Source organism: Ambystoma mexicanum, chromosome 5q (assembly GCF_040938575.1).
Source record: "Ambystoma mexicanum isolate Mex_15411 chromosome 5q, UKY_AmexF1_1, whole genome shotgun sequence".
Lineage (NCBI taxonomy): Eukaryota > Metazoa > Chordata > Amphibia > Caudata > Ambystomatidae > Ambystoma > Ambystoma mexicanum.
In genome coordinates this window covers 877,376,415-877,397,195 of record NC_090933.1, presented here as the reverse complement: position 1 = coordinate 877,397,195, position 20,781 = coordinate 877,376,415, and the positions used below count along the sequence as shown (strand labels likewise).

The 20,781-nt window shown below is 47.1% G+C and overlaps 1 protein-coding gene across 3 annotated transcripts in view; it reads right to left on the bottom strand.

Moving 5' to 3' along the window:
* LOC138497732 (RING finger protein 151-like) overlaps nt 1–20,781 on the bottom strand; it is a 506,808-nt gene that overhangs the window by 436,841 nt on the left and 49,186 nt on the right. For all 3 annotated transcript variants that reach the window (XM_069621367.1, XM_069621368.1, XM_069621369.1), the window contains exon 2: nt 16,490–16,769. In XM_069621367.1, coding sequence (XP_069477468.1) covers nt 16,490–16,695 — 206 coding nt within the window. In that variant the 5' untranslated portion in view covers nt 16,696–16,769. The remainder of the gene's footprint in view (nt 1–16,489; nt 16,770–20,781) is intronic.

The following is a 20,781-nucleotide window of genomic DNA, read 5'->3' as shown; positions in this document are numbered from 1 at the left end:
TATCTCTTCTTTTGGCGGGGGTATTGGCTACGCGTGTTTTTCTGCATCACGCTAGTCAGACGGTGAGTCGCACATGCTCTTTTTCCCACTGTGGGTGCCCCTGTGTATCGCACCCATTTTCGATGTCATAGTAGCCTGCGTGTCCCACGCGTAAGCGTTATTCGTGTTACTGGGTGCCACCGCGTACTGCGGGAGGTTGAATCCGCGCACGTAGGATGCAGGGTTGCGTGCACGGTTTTACTGCAGTTTTGGGGTGCCTGAGCGTTGCGTGACCCGTCACTACATCACCGGGGTCACATACAGCCTTGCAGGTGCAGGGGGGCTTTTAACATCTTGCTTCCCACCCCCTTCACCCCAATTGCCCAGGTCAATTGTGGTGTACACCTCCCATTGGCACCACTCCATCTGTGCCGGCACTACTACATCTGTGCCATGGTTGGGAGGCCACCAAAGGTGGGGGGCGCCTCAGCTGGGCGTCCTCCTCGTGGCGGGCGTGGTCGGGGACATTGCCGTGGTGACCAGGGAGTAGGGGGACTCCAGGGTGTCCAGGGCGGCCACAGAGGGGGAAGAGGCAGGGGTGCGCCACTTGAGCACAATGTTGTGCCATGTGTCGGTGCAGTCATGCCACCACCCCCTGTGGTTCCGGGGGATGCAGCTTCTGCATCTGGCACTGGTGCCCGTGTGACCCGGCAGTCCGTTCCATCGACTGCCACGGGCCCAAGGGTAGTGGTAGCTGCAGGTGGAGCCGTGGACACCGCCACCCAGGCTCAAGGTCTGCCAGCGCAGGCTGCGTTGGCACTTGAGGAGCCCTTGGTAGATCTCCAACAGGCCAGGAGGGAAACCATAGGGGCAGGCCGGGCTGCTCAGACCAAGACACGTGTCCCTGGAGCAGTCATGTCATCTGCTGCCCCGAACAGCCGGGTGTTGGCAAGTGCAGGGGCAGATGCACCCAACAACACCCCGGTTGTGAGTCTGCCAACCAGGACCGTTGCGGTCAATGACCCTGCCACACCTGATGTTGCTGCGCAGGGTCCATTAGTGGGCACCCAGCTGCCACTGACACAAGTCAGGCCTTTGGTCGTCCCTCCACCTGCCACTCCCTTGGCTCAATCCACCGAACCCACTGGCCATACTGGTCAGGGCGGCATTAGCCAGCCAGGGTCTGCGCCACAGTCCAAGAGGAGGAAGGTTGCACCTGCAGCACAGGCTGGGACCCCACACACAGCCACGACCTCCTGCATGTCGAGGAAGAAGCCTTTCTGCAAGCAGGAACTGGACTTCCTCGTGGACTACGTGCGGGGCCACAGCCGTGACATATTAGTGGGTGCCAATAGTCAGACTACGGCTGCCCAACGTGACACCCACTGGAAGCATGTTGTGGAACATGTCAGTTCATTCGGCCATGAGGTGCACACGGCGCAAGAGTGCAAAAAGCGTTGGAATGACATCAAACGCAGCACTAAGGCTAAGCGTGCCTCTAATTACAACTTGACTCTGGTGACTGGCGGTGGGCCTGCACCAGAGGAGGAAGAGCTCACTCCGCATTACGCACTCGTTGAGGAGTTCATACCACCTGAATTGGTCGAAGGAGTGGGAGAGATGCTGGACTTTGATGCCCAGTCCAGTGAGTGTTGATGCGTGTTTGTTGAGGACGTGTGTGTTTCACTTGTGGGATGTGTTCTCCTCTGCCTGCATGCGGGGACTCCATGTAGGCATGCTCCCTTGCCCCTCCTCCGCCACTCTGCACCCCAGTTCCACCTTTGCACTGGTGTTCTTCAATCTTGCCAATGTGTACTTTCTTGTTCATGCGTCCTGTGTAGATGCTAACTTCCACCGTAGAATCTGCCAGACATATGCTGTGTGGTACAGCCTTAGTACTTGATGCAGGGTATCTCACTTGTACTGTGCATAGGTCAGATGTCCCGCACGGACATGAGTGCCCATTCATGCTCCATGTGCATTGCACGCATGCCCCTATGTGTCCTTGACTGGATGATCACTGTAATACAAGTCCTTGGTTACATACATTGCCTGCCATCTAATCAGCCTTCCCATGTCAACTGTGGCTCAGTCCTGCGTTGCACACATGTTTAGGGTCTGACAATCTGTGTGGCTCACAGGCCTCAGCCTGTTCAATGGATAATGACTTTGTCCAACTGTTGTTGTGTCTTCTTCACACATGGCCGGAATTCAGAGTTTTCATCATGTGTCCTGCTTACTGTCCCAGCATCATTTGCAGTGTTGTCACTTGAATCACATTAAGCTGTCGATGCCAGTCAACACTGCCTGTCAATACACAGGTGTATGGTCAGCCTTTTGATACCATGCTAGGCATCCCTGCTTTGGTACTGGGGTGGAGGGGTGCTTGGCTTCTAGATATGGTACACATTGAATGCACAATGCACGTGTTGTCTGAATTTGACAGTGCACTGCCTTCACATTTCCTGGCACACACCATGGAGTCCTTGTACATGTAGGTAGTGAGTGGCGTACACATTAACTGCACTGCATAGACCCACTTCCATGGAAACTGCCACCTTTCAACAGGTCTGATCACAGAAGCAATTCAAAGTTGACCCAGCATGCATGCCAGGTCATATGTTGTGTGTCACATGTCTGCCGGATGCCTTTGCTGTCGGTGTGTGTGTGTGTTGTGTGCTTCTGACATGTGTAGTGACCTTTTTTTCTATTTTTCAGGTGATGACGCAATGGAGGCGGAGGATGGTGTTGTCATGCCAGACACAGGGTTGTTACCACTACATCAACCCGGCACTAGTGGGGGTCGTGGGGTGGTAGGCCACGAAAACCCCCAAGTGCTACAGTCCATCTTGTCTCTGGCTGTCTATGAGTCCAGCCTTGATGACGACTCTGACGTCCATGTTGAGTTGGATGAGCAAGTCCATGTGTCAGGGGTGAGTGATTCTGATGTGGACACTCCTCTGTCTGCGACACCTGCACTGAGGGATCAGACAGTCTTGGTTCCTCTGCCCGTGGTGGATCAGGACGCAGGTTCACCCTCCACACCAGTCACTGATGTGCCTGGGACATCACGTCGACGGGGGCATGTAGTTGTGCAGCTGTGGGCGGTTCCAACACAGCGAGGACCCCCGGTCCTTGGGTCCCGCAGGGGTCAAGCCTGGCAACGCGGTCGCCACGCGCATCCACAGTATACTGAGTGGGAGCAAGACATGACTGCCAATTCAGAACGGCAGGGGGCAGCAATGGAGAACATCGCTGAGAGCATGGAGCGTGTGGCCCGATCTGTGCTCCCCCCTGCTAGGCAGGTGCTTCTCCAGCAGCAGGCAGCACGGTCCACGGCCCGCTCGCTCAGGCTGGGCATGGCGGCCTCAGACAGGGCACGCCAGGCTGAAATGTCGTCTCTGCGTCAAGCAATTGCTGCTCACCCAGAGGCGCACATGGATGCCCTGAGGGAGGAGTATGCTTTCCTTAGATCCACTCTGGGTGTCCTTATGATGTCCCAGAGGCAGCAGGCAGAGGAGAGGTTTGCACAGCTTGAGCGTACCATCTCGGCTGAGCTACAGGCTTGCCGGGAGGTGCAGCGGTTGTCCAGCCAGGCTTTGCAGGAGGAACTCTGTGTTACACGTGCTACCTTGCAAGAGGAAGCACGTGTATCACGTGAGGTTCTGCATGCAGACCTACGTCACATCGCCACACAGAACCAGGCTCACCCATCCGGCAGACTTGCTGCCGACGAGGGGCAAGCTGCGGCTAGGCGTGGCCAGGCTACTGTGCCACGTCCTCCTTTACAGGATGAGCCAGACTCAGACGACCATCTATCTCCCACATAGGTCGGGCTGTGCAGGCGTTGAGCCCATGGAGGTTTTTTTTTTGGCTCAGCATCATCGCATGTGGATGTTGAGCAGCACCCTGTACCTCCCCCCTCCTGGGTGCCTCCCCTCCCCCCCCCGGGTCGTATGTGGCCATTTTTGATTTTTCTTTTAGTTTAGTTAGTTAAGTTTCTGTTTGATAGTTAGTTTAATTAGGTAATGTAGGTTTTCCATAGTTAGTGTAATTAGTTAATATAGTTTAAAATTGCTTGTCTATTGTGCTTTCATGTGACGGTGCGGTGCTTTGTGGCTTTTGAAGGCATCCACTGTCTGTTCCAGCTGGGCCCTTCAGGCTTGTCTTGTATATGTGTTTGCTGCTTGGGGTCCTTGACTCACATATGCCACTCCTGCCTCCCTTATCCATGGGCTCGCAAGGATGGTTCGGTGTCACAACCTTTTACACAAGGGCTTTGGACTGTCATATCTGTGGCATATCTGGTGCTGTGTGACTTGTGTTTACACCCCTAGTGGGGATGATTTTGGTGTTATTGTCCACTGTTCAGCTTTTGCTAGATGGGGTGTTTCATAATTAATGTGTACATTCATTGCTATGCATTGTGTAGTATGTTTCTTATCTTTACTGTACACGTGCTTGTTGCAATTCATGCTGTAGATAGTGTTACACACTTTGGATGTGAAAGACGGACTGATGGTGTGATTTATGATGTGACTCTCTGACATGGTCAAGTAATGAGATGCCTGAAGAGACACACACAGATGACTTTGAAGCATTAATCATGTGTTTCATGCCCTTTCTGCAGGGGAATGAGCCTCCAGAGCACCTTTGCCAGCAGACATGGCCCATTGGACGACGGAATTCTGGACACGTTTGTTGGTGCCCACATGCACATGTGTGCACAAGCAGAGGCACAGGGATTGCAGACCTACATCCTAGAACTGCTGACGTGCTCCAAGGAACTCCAGGCAAGGTGAGCAGTACAGGGGGGCCACAACACAGCAAAGCTTGCAAAAGGCGAGTTGCACATGCAGGCTTAGTCACAGCACTGAGGGTGAGCTTGGACGAATATTGGTGTTGAAGCACACAATGCAGCTCAGATGTGTTGGTGGACTGATGGCTGTTGATTGTAAGGTTGTCTGGGACACCTGCAGGGGCAGTGGAACATACCCTCCGGTACACCAAGGTCCATCGAGGCACTTGTATCAACCATGTAGCCTTCCGAGACATGGAAAGGGGCAGCTCACAGGGACATACAGCAAGGGACATACTCGGGTGCAGTGCATTTCATTTCCATGTACATTATGATAAATGCACTGCCAACTTTGTTTCGGTCATGGTGGCACACAACTTGCTCTGAAGTCATGGCTTGCTATATGGGTATGTCTGCTTACCAAGGGAACATTGCATGTTGTGTGAATTGTGACACATTGGTGTTCCATTTGCCACGCACCCACAGGCGGCTGACTTACTGCATTGATTGTGTATGACCCATCACAGGGGTAATGTTATACAAGGGTACGAAGCATCTACACCAGATTGTCTGTTTGTAGAGTAGTTTGTTGCTATGGGGCATGTTTGGTGGTGTGTTTTTGTGTAATTGGCACATACAGGTTGTTGACTGTGGCTCTCTTTGCAGCATTGCAGTGCTCCTGTAACCGGACCTGAGAGTGCGCAGGCAGGAGGCCAGCACTCAAAACCAGAGCTAAGTGTCTTGTTGTTTTTCTTTCAAACTGCTCTGCATAGGCTTGCTGGGGGGTGCACTAATGCATGGATGTATGTGTAATTCAATTTTGTATGTTTTTTCCCCCTAATCACCCGGAATCCTATGCAATTTTGAACCCTGTACCCTCTACCCGGTGTTCCTGCTTCCCGTACCTATCCAAGCAATGTTCCCTAACCCTCTTTCCCCGCTGGGGTTGCGGATGCCTGTGTAAGCCCCAAACTTGCAGGCGCCAAAACCCTAGAGGGGGTGGTTGGTTTGTGCCACTACAGAAGGCCATGACAATGATGTCCAAGTTTGTTTGGATTGTGTATGTGTTCATGCAGGTAGTACATTTTCGTGCATTCCCTACTTTCATGTGTCATTCCTCCTCCCCTCTCCTGCCACTCATTCCAGTTATCCAGTATGCCAACACCTGTCCCGACTGCATATCCCTGAACCTCCTTCCCCACCAGGGTCTCAGGGGCCTCTGTGAGTTTGACCTTGCAGGTACCCGGGACACGGTGGGGGTGGTTGTTTCGTGACACTCCCGCGCCTGTACACGGGACCTTTGACAGTACACATCCGTTCATGGTGCATCATTCTATGTTATGTACCGCACATGGTTCACATCCTGTTGTGACATTGTTTTACTGTGCTACCTTGGTTGTTGCATCATTGTGGTAGTACTTGGCCTTTGTGAGGTACTGCTACGTCAAGTCATCTACTGGAGGGTGTTCTGGTTCGTTTTTATGCCTTGGATTTTGTGATTTTGGAAATGAGTGTGGATTCTGAGGGTGCAGGGACCTTTTTACACACAAGGTGGGAGATGGTGACGAAGGGTAAAGGTGATCCTGTGGCCAGGTGGAATTGAGGGTTGAAGGCTCCATGACCCAGGTGCAGTTGTTCAGTGGGTCATGGTCATTTGTGAGGGAGGGGGGGTTGTTGTTGATAGTTGCCTTGCCCTGCAGTGTGATGGGAACCCTGACATTGTAATGGTGGTATCCTATGTACATGTTGTGTTCTGCTGATCAATGCCTGTTCATGTGTTGTGTTTACCTTTCAGGTGCAAGGGGATAGTTGTGGTTTGACATGCTGGGGTGTACCCATGGTGAATGTTCACATGTGATGTGTAGAGAACACTGATGCTCACTTGATTGCACATGCATATGTTGAGTGCATGTCCTTGCTGACCCACACACTTGCACTCTGATGCACTACTTGTACTACCACCCTTGCATATCCACGTGTACACTGTTTGCCTTCTGGTGCCCACTGTGTCCCTGCAGCACATGTTCTGTGACCAATTATGGATCCTGTACATGCCTAATTTGCTTTTTGATGTGGTCTGTCGCTTAGATGTGATGCTCAGGGTCTGCATCACACACAATGGCTGTTCACTGTGCTGTGCGCTGAGCAGTGTGTTGCAGGAGTAGGACACAGCACACAGAAGCTGCAGTGTTGATTTTGCAATGCACAATGTGCATGTAGACAGGCATTCAATGTTATGTTACGTCTACAACTCTTGTAATGCATTTGGAAATGACTTATTTTGGGTGGGAGGTTGTTGGTCAGTCATTTCATCTGATTCCAGGTCAGGCATCATTGTCTGATGCCACTGTACATTTTGGACATGGCAATGTGTACCTTATTGTTACTGTGTTGGTGTATGGGTATTGCTTGCCATGTCATGTTGTGGTTTGGGAGGGTTTGAGTGACATAACAGTGATGGCCATGGCCTGTTTTGCAGGTGTGTGTGATTCACACCTTGCATGTCAGGGTCATCCGCTTCTCAAAGCAACTAGCTGGGGGTAGATCTCTCTCCGCGGCAGGGCCCTCCCTCTGGAACAGCCTTCCTGCCTCACTGGAACTTGAAGAGAACCATCTCTGGTTCGGGAAGCACCTCAAGACCTTCCTCTTTGCTTCTGCTTTCTCTCTGCCTCTCCCTTGCAAAATTATTCACTGGAACTGCACTGGATCTGCAACTGGGCCACTCTCACCGACCTCGGTCCCTGGCCCAGCCTCTCTCCACTTGCACTGCCTCCCTGGCAGCCCCTGCACTGCGGTACTGTCTCTCTATCCCTACAGCCCCCCCTTCCCAGCACTTGTCTGCACTTACCTTTGCAGTTGCCACCAGCTGGCCTATGTATTTGTTTTTTGGTCTACTTACCCTGTACTGCACTCCCCAGCTCCCCTTCCCCTTGCACTTTTCCCTTCCCCCTACCCCTGCACTTGCACAATCTAAATGACACCTGGCCTAGTAGTACCGTTGTCTGTCTTCCCTTGTTCCGCCCTCCCTGCCTCATCGCACATTGAAATACTTGTGTATAGGCCATATCATGTCATGTCATATGTGTGCCTTTTGGTCACACAGGATAGCTTGTGTTTAAGTAGCTAGGGATGCAGACAATGTGGCACTTCCATGGCAACTATCTCAGGATGGTAGGGTTGTGACAGTTGACTGTCTCTTTGTCATCATCGATTGTCACCTGGTATGTGCCAGGCCTGTGTGCACTCCGCAGGGGTGGGAGTTTAGGTGAAAAATGTGGCCACGAGCTGGGTCCGGGCTTCCTCGCCACGTGCCCTGTCCACTCCCATGGGCAGCGCCTGTGCCTGTGGTTGGGGATGTGGGGGCACCACCATGTCCACCGGGACGCCCTGCCGTGTTGCAACATTGTGCAGGACACATGCTGCCACAATGATCCTGCACACTACTGGTGGTGCATAGAGTAGCTGTCCGCCAGAGCGGTCACAGATTTTCGGCGCACGTTTGTTCCATGAATCGGCCCCATAGAGTCTACACAGTCAATACATTTCCAGGTCCAGCCGGGCTGTTACCAGCCGACCCCAATTCGCACAGGTATACGCTGAACGGAGCCAAGATGACTTTATGCTTGCAAGACCTCGGGAGTGACATTACATACTGTTCCTCACATTCATTGACATATGATAGTTCTTTAAGAAAGTGATTTGCGCGTGGTGCGTGTGTACTCTTCCATTGCTATAATATACATTTTTTAGCCACTATGCATGCTACATTAAATAGACGTCTGGTCACTTCCGAGGTCTTCCCAATGTCTCCGAATAGGTATTTTTGGGGCCTTAGGTCTGCTGGGATTTGTGTAATTTCTACTAGGATGGAAGCCACTTCACCCCAGAACCTGTGTATGGGTGGGCAGCTCCAATACATATGGAATGAGTCGGCATGTTCGCTCCCACATTTCTGGCAAATGTCAGAACCATCTCGTGTGAATTTAGCTATCTTCTCGGGTGTGTAGTGCAACTTATTTAATACCTTAAATTGGGTCTGGCAGAGGCCTGCATTAATGGAAACCCTTTTGGTTAGATCACAGTATCTTTCCCATGCCTTTTCTGAAATGGTGGTTCCTAGATCAGCCTCCTATGAGATTTTAATCTTGTTTGAACATTTCTTTGTATTTTAAAAAAGTACCTGTGCGAGTATATGTAATGTTGTTGAAATAGAACAACATGCAATGTTGCTGAACTCGCCCCAGTCCCTTTTCCTAGTTCCAGTCCCTCTCCCATGTCCCAGTTATGCTTCCTTATCTTCTTCCACTTCCCAGTCCCTCCTCTTCCTCGCTCCATTCCCTCTCCTCTCCCTCATTCCAACCGCCCATCCTCATTGAGTTACAAATTGGGGCCATGATGTGTAAGGAAAGTGGCCACTGGTCAAGGCCAATGACCCACAGACCCAAATTAGTGGAAAACCCCATTGGTGTGTTGCCTAACAACACACTAATAATATTGTATAGGACATCCCTTATGATAGCAGAAGAAAAAATGTACTACCAAAGGCTAGAGCATAACAAAACCCATGAAATTCAGTGAAAAAACCTTAGTTTAATGGATATTTAGGTGCCAGTTTAATTACCAAAACCCAGAAAATGTGGCAGATTTGCAAGAAATATGCTCTAATCCTCGCATCACAACAACACTTGGAAGTACATGTGACAAATCTGAGGATGTCGTCCCTTCTCCCGGAGGGGGATAATTTCCCATTGGGCCAAGGCGGTACGTCCACAGTACAATTTCCCCCCTGGGGGTGGTGCACCAAAGGAGGATCACATGGGCAGGGAATCCCCTATGAGACTGGGGACGATCATCACCAGAGAACGTGGTATCTCCCCGCTTCACTATGTCAAACTCCCCTCCCAAGACATCCTGCCCCCTCCCTGGATAGGGCTAATATGTTTTGCCGTCAAGTTAGCCAAACTAATTTACCTAACAACGATGAAAGATCGGACCATCCAAAGTACTATCCATGTAGCTTTAAAGTTGATGCTGTGATGAAGAAGATGCCCAGGAGTACAAGGATTACTCACATGAAGCCGAGCAAGCAGTATAGTTGTCGGAGTCCAGCGATTGACTCAAAGAAATGCATCACTCCGACGCATGAGTTTCAAAGAGAGCCAGAGTCAAACTGAGGCTGTGGTAAAGCTGCCCCCCCGAAGATGAATAGCGAGAGACGTACCCGGACGCAAGGCAAAGAGCAGGGAGCACAGAACGTGCAACCAGAGGAGAGGTAAGTCTCAGTCGGCAGGGACGCTGCAGACATCGCTGGACTCCAGAACGTTATCGGAGCCTCCAGGAACGGTGCAGCTGCCAGTAAACCATGCGTACCGCCAAGCAGGATACAATAGGTATGCGGGTTGCCTGGGAGCCATGAGAGGTCCGGGGAAGCATCAGGGTGAGCTAAGGAACAGGAGAAAGAGGGTCTGGGACCCTATAACCAAGGAGAAAGAGTTGTATACTTGGCAGGAGAGTGAACCAAGTATATACAACGCAAAAGGTGCAGGTCTGGGACCCGCACCCAAGAGAAAGAGGGTCTGGGACCCAAAAGAAACAGAGGGTCTGGGACCCAGAAGAAAATAAGAGACAGTTGTATATTTGGCAGGTGAGTGAACTAAATTAATACAACGCAACAGTGCAAGTCTGTTACCTGCACCTAAAAGCAAGAGGTTCAGGGACCATGAAGAAAGAGAGGATCTGGGACCCTATTACCAAGGAGAGAGAGTTGTATACTTGGCAGGAGAGTGAACCAAGAAGATACAATGCAACCTTGTGTCTTGGACTCGCACCCACATGTGAAGACAAAGTTTGAAGTGAAGTGAGTCTGGGCCCCAGAAAGGAGAAAAGAGACATTACAAGAGAAAACACTTGCTTGGCAGAGAAGCATGCTAAGCTGTTAGGATACAGGAACTGTGAGGTTAAGCAACAGTTCCTTGTGAGTTGTCCAGAGACTTAATAGAAGGATAAGTCTAGGGAAAAGGAGAACAACTCTAGCATTTGGAATCCTGTATTTTGGAATATTATTTTGCATCATTTTATTACCAGCGAGACTTGGAACATTTCTGTTTGAGAGCACAAAAAACACGTTCTACTTTAAGAAACGGCCATCCTCGCACAGTTATATTATATTGTTAGTGTTAGGGACAGTAGTAGATTTTTGGACACAACAGTGACAGACTTTTTAGTTTCGGACTTCCTGACAATTTAACTAGTTTCCTTTGAGGCAGGGAAACCCCTCTTAGATTTAGGGATAGAGAGGCATTTATCCAACCCTCTTATTATTAAAGTCTTTATAAAAAATCCTGCCACCATTGTATCCGAGCCTTACAACTGCACCCTTACATACATGTTGGTGTGAAAAATCTCATGAACGTGAGAAACATTCTAGAACTGCACAATTGGGATATGCCACCATACATGAAATAAACCCTGTGGGTCTGCATGCATAGCTAATTGAATTCAGAAAACTATTTTCCATCCACCTAAAAATCATGAAAGAATGTTTTTTTAAAAGAAAGTTTGGTTTAATGTGTTTAAAACACCATAAATAACGACATACATTTTTAGTGACACCCAACTAACAAAATAATTTCGAATTTTTTATTTGGGGGTGTCCTCCCCCAAACACCTCGTTTCCCCCACTTTAGTAACCCCCTGAATCCCCCCACCCTTTTTTATCCCTTACCCCACCCCCACATATACTTTTATTAAAAATGTTGCATTTGTTTCGTTGTTCAGGTGTCACTGAAAAGGTTTGTCGTTATTTATGTTTCGTTATTAACACTGTATACTGAAAGTTCAAGGTCCAGATAACCAACAATTTCGTATACACCAGAACTAACACACGTTTAAGTAGAAGAGTAGATTGTCTCTAGTATCATAATGTTTTTCCGGACTGATAAAATGTAATTCTAACACTATGGACATCTATTATTCAGTGCAGCGCTGTGCTTCCAATAACTACTGTATGGACCTTTGCATGTGTGACTGCATCCGCATAGACTACCTTTCAACATAGCCTCAGGGCCATATTTACAACACTACATATAGATTTAGTTTCTAGCAAAGTAGACTGGGATTTCATGCCAAAAGTATTAATTTAAGGACACATCATAATTTAAATCGTATATAAATTAAGTGGTTGTAACTCTTGTTTAGATATACTCATCTGTCAGTATGTGACTCGCTTGTACCAGAAAAGGATTCATGAACAATTATGCTATTATGAAGTATAAAGTGGTCAATTTTGTGAGGAGCCAGGAATGAGACGCGGACACAGAGGACTCATGGTGTGGGTTATAAACTTTTATTCAAAACAATAAAGGGGAAGGAAAATTCCTCACTATCCCTAATCTAGAAAGTATTTCCCTACCTCAACCAAAAACTAATGGGCCTGTCCTTTGTCAAGATGCCCAAAGCAAAATACGTCCTGTGTCCGAAATCCTATTCTGGCCCTCACATTCTAAAGGTGCAAAGGATGTTGGTTTTGGATCTCAAGGTGCACAAATGTTAGACTTCAAACACAAAGATGAAAGAATCCAACCGAATGTTTCAAGTGGACAATGTTCACTGTTCCAGGGGATGGCTCCCATCCCCAGGTTTCACAACAACAACATGTTCCAACAGAGAATAATCAAACTCCTTCACAGTACCGCAGACTAACTCCCTTCGCCAGATTTCTCCTTATGTTTCAAACAATTCAAAATCATAAGGGTATGTGAGCTCCTATGGATTCTCTTCTTTACTAGGTAAGCCTCTGCACGTTACTCTTGTCTCTTTTCCACGAGGCGGTGAACAATTTCAGGTCACCCGTTAACCCTTCTGATTTCCCTGGGATTACTGAGTGCTTGTAGTGTCCTTCACGCTTCTCTGCTTTGATTTTCTTCTGGTTGCTGGCCACCGTGTCTTTTGGTTCCCGCTGCCTTGGGTTCTCGTGTGGTGAGCCTTCTACAATCCGGTTTCCTCTTCTGCCACCTAGATCAGCTGGGACACTGTCTCCCATGGCATCCACCTCCGTGTACTGGTCGGTATCCATGTCGGTCGGCGTGCAGCCCCGCGTCTGCAGCTCACTTCTCTGGCTGTCAGTGCGCTGCTTTTAAAGTTCCCAGATCCGGTCTTAGTAATCTTTATTGTTCTTTCCCTTTTTTTTGTCTCAGTGGTTACCATATCTTTCTCTCTGTGATGTTGTGGAGGCTGGCCTGACATTTTATTGGGAATAATCATTACTGCTCCTTGCCTCTTCCTCGTCTCAGTAGGTGATGTCTTGGCCTTTGTGTCAGGTTGGCGAACACTAAGAGTAGGCCTGGCAAGGATTTGAGGAAGAGTGTTACAGCATGCCATTAAGGCATGCAGTATGGAGGGAACATCTGCAAAAGGGAATGGGGGGTATGTGACTTTCCCCAATGATGTGATATCATTCCCTCAAAGATCGCCTCCCTCCAGGTGATTCCAGGATAAGGTAGCGGCTGACGTCACCTGGCCACATAGGGAGAGGCTACCTCAGGGAAAGAAGGGATGACATCATCAGATTCATCACAATGTGTAATAAAGACTTAAAAGTGATGTTACTCTTTGTTCTTACATTTCTGTATTTCCTTACATTCATATTTAAAAATGGCATCTCTCACTGTCAGATGAAATATGTTCCATCAGTGATGTCACTGAGGATTTCATAAGTCATGATTTTTGTTACTGTAATCAATGATATTATATGTGATGTCATCAGTGTGCCCTACTTTCCAGTGATGTCACTGATGTTGCCATAAGTGGTGTCATATTTGATGCCATCTGTGATGGGCCACGCAATGGGTGGCTCCGAGTTAAAGTGGCTTAGCCTGTGTGAGGAGAGTGGTGCTAATGAAAGATGTACTGCTTCTTTCCCTGTGGAGTTGGGGGTGCGCCAGGGTTGAGTCCTGCCCCCCCTGCTCTTCTGTTTATACATCAACGGCTTGTATGACCATCTGCTAACTTCCACACCAGATGTCCCTAGGCTGGCAGTCTGCCTCTGCTGCTCTTGGTGTACGCAAACGATACAGTCCTAATGACGCATATCCCCAGAGCACTGCAGAGGCTTCTACTTGACTACACCTGGTTCATGGACGCAATACAGGTAGTGGAGACAATGTCCGGTCTTCCAATTTCAGCCACCAACTTTGGTGTATATTTAGAACTAGGCTTCATATGTATTAGTGAAACAATATCAGCACATCATTTTGTTGGCTTAGACTCTGGAGTGAAGCCAAGGCAGCTCTGACCCAGGAGTTAATCAGATATCTGATCATCAAAGATCCCAATGGGAGAATCCCCTAGTTGAGATATGGCAAGGCAAAACTCGCAGAAGTTAAGAACTGTTGGTGAAATTCGAATCATGTTATCAAGGGTCCATTTGTATATTCAGGAGCAAAGAGTCCTGTGAGATTCTGAAACCCCAGAAAAGGAGGGCTTGTAGTTATCGTGGCACCTGGCCTACAGAGCTACCTGCTATGGGCCTAGACCCCTTCCCAGCGAATACTCATAACTAAGGCATGTTTTGACTTTGTCGTCTTACGAGCTGTGGTGGCAGCATGGTCGAGAGCCACGACCAATCAATCGTGCCCTTTCTGCAATGCACTCAGGGAGGATCTGTCCTATCTTCTATTTTGTTGCCTGGCATATACACGAATGAGAGGGCAAATACTCAAACCATTGTTACGAGAGATGGGGTTTGTTCAGTATCGACCTGCATTGACCTACCTGTTGTGGATGGAGTCACTCCGCGTTGGGTGGGCACTTCTATCTTTCCTGATGTAAGCACTGTTCACCAGGAAGCATCTAATGTAATCCTTATGAGTGGGCTCTGAATATTTGTAGTTCAACTGTATGGATTTTAGCTTGTGTGCCAACGTTTTTATGTCGTACATTGTTACTTTTGTACTGTTTTAATGGAACCTGTGGTGTGATTCGGAAATAAACATATGAGTGAGTATTCATATTTAAAAATGGTATCTCTTAATTTCAGATGAAATATGTTCTACCAGTGATGTCACTGATGATTTCATAAGTCATGATTTCTTGATTCAATGTCATAAAAATGAATAATGAATGAAATTATAACAAAATATAAATACAACATTTTGGGGGGGATTCCCATCCGGTCCCACCCGGGCCCACCCCAAATGCCCCGTTTCCCCTGCTATAAATACACCCTAAAGACATCCCCACAAGATTTAACGCTTTTTGTTTCGTTACAAATGTGATTTGTTATGTATTTTCCGTTATAAACACTGTATACCGATTTCTTTTAATGTCATCAGTGATAACATCTATGATGTCATCAGTGTGCCCTACTTTCCAGTGATGTCACTGATGATGCCATGCGTGTTATCATATTTGATGCCATCTGTGATGGTGTCTGTGCACTCATGGGCCCCACCATGGGTGGCGTGGCTCAGAGTTAAAATGGCTTCCCAAAACTCCAGAAAATCACATAGAATACATACAATCTAGGAAGACCCCATGCTATTCAGTGGACTACTGGATGCCCCTGAATTAGCTGAGAGGAGAAGAGAGCTCTGCCTAATCCTGGCTGAAATCCCTGGTGTGGACTCCTAAAGCTCCGTCTCTCTTCGAGCAGAGGAGACTTGTTCTAGAGAATTTCTTCCCTTACTCCAGTAGGAACAGTTTGATTGTACTCCTCTGCTTCCCTGAAGCTCCTCGACCATGAGATTCACCAATACAGAAGTGGGATCCCTTGCCACACTGCTTTAGAAGGACAGCGCTGTCGTGCTTAGGTGGTGCTTCATCCGAGGACTCGTCAGGCAAGAATTATACAGGATACTTCCTCCCAGATATTTTCCTTTGTCATGCCTACTGCACTGATGTCCTGACCATAGCCATCTTGGTACTGCTGCCGAGCCTGGACCCACAACTTGAAAAGTGCAAATTGGAGGTCTTCCACCTTCATTTCCATCATTGTCCCCATTTAATGTCAGAGGGTCTGCCCACAGTCCTTGTTGCTTAGAGACCTCACCACCACCATCTAAGAGCAAGCTCATATTGCTGAAACATAGGTACCACGCGAAAAGCAAAGGAGAGCATAGCAATAGCCTAGGTTTGTGATGCTTAACTACAGCCCCAAAACATAGTTGTGGGAAGCTTTGCCTAAAAGAGATTTCCCTCACCATCCATACACAACCCTTTATGTTTTAAACGGATGATTATGACAGCAAGGCAAGGAGACACGGGCGTGCACTTCGACTATGATTACTCATTCAGTGCAAAGTGGTTACTGCAGGTGGTGGAAGGGAGAAGCTATTGGAAGACATAAGGGTGTCTTAAACACCCAGGGTTCTCAGCACAGGGACTGTTCTGAAAATATTCTGCCCTCAAATGGCAGAATGTTTAAGCACACCTGCAGCCGGGGCAGCATGGAATACAGTCTATGTAAAGTGAGGATGAGGACATTTATAGAATGGCAAACCAAATCAAATTGTCTCTAGGGCTTTTCCTTGTTAACAACAGAGCCAAAGAGAACAGTTAAATAGTTGTTAGGGAGGAATGTTATAATAAATGCCAATGTGTTTCAAACATTCTTTAGACAACAGTAGCCACCTCTTTCCCAGATATCATTATTGGAGTTCAGGTATGTGGCAGAGACCTTCATCAATCATTACATATAGAAATGTGTCAACATACCTGTACAGAGGTCGGAGTTCACCAGTGTCAAGTGTTTGCCTATCTTCAGGACAGTTTGGATGATGTACCAGCCATCCCTGTATGCATGAAGCGCAGAAGGCATGTTCACAAGGAGCTTGAAGGGGATCTTCTAACACATCTCGGCAAATGCAGCACAATAGTCCTTCGTTGACGTAGCCAACAAACCGCTCAATATCGTAACCCATTCTACGGACGGACTTTCCAGCAATGATACATCAGGAAGAGTGTTCAGTAAGCAGAATGAAAGCCAAGGTTTGGTCTAGAAGAAACAAAAATTGACAGTGGTTATTCCATCATTAGGTTACCAAATGATTTGTTGGTAATATGTTTGGACCGCTCTTGTCAGTTCGACAGATGCCTTGATGGAAAGGGTTGAATAGGTAAAGTAAACATGGATTCCAGAATAAAACATACACATGATTTACAAAAATGTACCGCAGATACGTGATTTATTAGCCAATACGTACGATGTATGAAGGTAAAATAAAATAGTATTACACTGGTGCATGGTCGAAAATGGAATACAACTTTAAAGCACATTTGCTATCAGAATAAAAAAGGAAACTCTGAGCCGAATCACGGACTCCTCCACCTCATAACAGAATGCACATCACCAGAGCTTTAAGTGGGCCTGGCATAACTGGGGTGAAGCCCTGGCAGTCTCCTAATCCAGGGCGCTGTTGGGACTTCCTGTCAAGCATAACCAGCCCAGATATGTCATCCTTAGTCTGAAAGCGTGCTTCAGGATACAAGGTAAGCAAGAGGGCCTGAGTTATTGATTTACAAGCTCCCCTCCAAGCAGAATAGCCTAAGCCTCTCATCCATCAGCTGAAACTGTTCAATGAGTATATATGTATTGTGAAAATCACCAGGAAACCACATTTGTGCGATTTGTCCCCCTCCCAGTTCTCATATTTATTTATTTGTTTTTTATAACGTGCCTAATATCGTACCAGAGGTCAGTTAAGCGTGGATCCGGGATTCGAACCTCTGTTGCTCTGCATGGTCTTGCTTCCAAGACCAGTGCGCTGCACCTGTGCTATCCTCCGTAGGTGATTTAGTTACAACATGAGGGCGATTTACTTACTGATTCAATTGTTTATATACTGATTGAGAGAGTCATTCATTTAGAAACCTCAGAAAAATGAATTTCCAATATGCAGACTGGGTGCAAACAATACCATCTGAGGGTCTCATGGTGTATTGTTTGGTTCAGGTGGTGTCTCCTTTAGGCCACACCTATCACTTTTTAGGCAAAGCCCAACATTCAGGCCCCCATCCCCGCTGCTGGAGCCCGCCCTCGATTTTGTACACCCACTTAATAAAAAGGAGTCCAGAGTAATGTATGCTTTTCTACAGAGACTCGAAAAAGAGGTGAGGCTAAGATAGATGAAAATAAAAAATAAAAGCATGTATCCCTACCTATCTACCCCAATGCCAAGTTGGTGGTGTGATGCCCACGTAATAGATTGAGAGAAATAAGAAAAAGCATGTCTCCACAAGCCCCACCTCTAAGCAAAACGCCCTTATATCCCAATCATGGCTTATCTTGGGAGCCGAGGAGAGTGGATGTAGAAGCGCTCATCTCCCTGCAGACCTGCTGATACAGACTAGATTATGCCTGCCAGATACTATTTCAAAATAGTATCCTTATGGCTATAGTGGCCTTTATACTCTCCCTAACCTGCACCTTACAATACAGTGACTGGTGGCTTCTTTTATACGAGGTTGGTCAAGTTTCACCTGATGAAAATGACATCCAATAACCTCGATACTACCTATCCAAACTACCGTAGTATCATAGGTCCCAGAGTATTTGCTACATACCCCTGCACTACTATTGCCAGAAACCTAAAACTCTGTGCCAGACTTTCTAAATTGCACGAACCCCTCACGAGATCCCTACCCCCTATTAACAAGAGGACAACCTGTCCCTCTGGCGTGAAGCCTTTGAACGCCAACAAACCTAACTCTGCCTCCTATGCCAATGCCATTCAGCATAAGATACCTAAACCCAGGTTAATTGACCAGCACACACTTAGCCCTTTTCAGGGTACAGCCAAAACAGAGGCACTCTCCCTTAAAGGAGCACTCCTGAACGTGAGATTACTCGTTGCCCATGACACAGACATTTCCGACCTAATATTGGAAAATAATTTGGACTTCCTCGCCATCACTGAGTCCTGGCTGCACAATGCTGCAGGACCCTCACTTATGTTAGCCATCCCAGATGGCTATACGATATCTAGGCAAGACAGAGATGGAACTCGAGGCAGAGGTATCGCCATTATATCTAGAGTAAGTCTCTCATTGAGACTAACCCCCCACCCCACACAAACTTTGCAATCTTGTGAAATCCTTACGGCTAGACTCCCATTATCCAACTCCCAGTCACTCAACATCCATTTAATCTACAGACCACCTGGTCCTCTTGGGACATTCGAGGAGGATATGTACAGTATACTAACCAACAACCTTAAAATAACTACCCAATTACTACTTCTAGGTGATTTTAACCTAGGCTTCAATGACCCGGGAGACAAGCATGCCCATGAAATAGCCAACATTATTACTGCACTAGGACTGTCACAAAAAACAACAAACCTACCCATATCAAAGGGAGAACCTTAGATTGGGTAGCCGACTATAATTGCACCGCCACCATCACTTCCATCTCGCCGTTAGCGTGGACAGATCACTCACTTGTGTCCTTCACACTATCAACCACCAGATCACCTCCCATGGCCGCCCAAACTGTCCCACCTTGCCCAACTAGAAATAAAAAGAATATCACTATGGACAAAGTGATCCCTGCCATTCTCCCCACACTAAACTAACTGCCTGACAACCTAGACCCGACACCTTGCTCCATGAATATAATAAAATTATGCTCACCACATTGGATAAGATCTAACCTCTCAAACTGAGACCAAGTAAACCTAAAGCCCACCTAAACAAGTGGTTTACTCCACAACTAAAGGACCTACGTCTCCTAAAAAGAAAATGTGAATCTAACTTCAGACTATGCCCGTCCATTGAAAACAAAGTCAGTCTAGCTACAATTTCCACGCAATATAAAAATGAAATCTGCCTGGCCAAACAAAACTCCTATAACTAATGCATTGCCAACTCCAATTCAAGTATGAGGGAACTATTTACCATACTAAAAGAACTAGAGTCTCTGATCCCCATACCTCACATCTGCATCAAAAACAAAACCTGGTGTTCAGATATTCAAAACGCCAATAAAATGAAGACTCTCCAAAATAAAATAAACAATAAAAAAGACTCTTAATATACAGTACCCCCCTAATACTCCTGGTCCCTGGTCCCAGCGACATACCAACGTCCAAGGTCACTAGATTCTGTTTCACTAAAACTTCCATCTTAGAGGTAGAGAAAGTTATCTTATCTCTTAAACCATCTAACTGCAAAGGTGACCCCTGCCCAGCTCAAATTATAAAAGATGCCGCCAGAGACTCGTCCCCATTTATATCTAAACTGATTAATGCCTCTTTCACTTCTGACACCATGCCCTCCAACTTAAAACAGTCATGGGTACTCCCTCTCCTAAAGAAAAAAACCCCTAGACCCACTCATTCCCACCAACTACCGACCCATCACGACGGTACCTTTCCTTCTCAAAATACTGGATAAGGTTGCATACATACAGATCCAAACATTTTTTGAATCACACAAGCTCACACAGGCTATGCCTAAATGATGAGAAGACAGAGTTGATAATCCTGGGCACCCATTCCAACATTAACAAATTAGACCATGAATACTCAGTATTTACCATAGATGGAAATGTCATTAAAGTAACTAAGGAGGTAAAAACCCTTGGCTTTTACCTTGATTCGACCATGTCTTTTGACAAACAAGTGAAATCACTGGCTTCCACTACTGCTTACACTTGTAAGTTTATCAGGGCAGGTAAACCATTCCTCTCAAACAATAACTGCATGATCTTAGCCAGAGCACTAGTACTATTGAGGTTAGATTATTGTAATGCTCTATATAGTGGTGCCAATAAAGCTATCATCCAGGGGTTACAAACTCTTCAAAACAATGCCTTAAGATCTGCACTAGGCATTAATAAAAGAGAACACATCTTCGCTACTAGAAGGCAATATAAAGGGCTCTCCACCCACAATAAAATCTTGCTAAAAACGGTCTCTTTGACCCATAAAGCGTTAAACAATGCTGCCCCAATCTACCTCTCAGACAGATTAAATAGAAGAATGACCATTAGGCAGACAAGAGCTGGT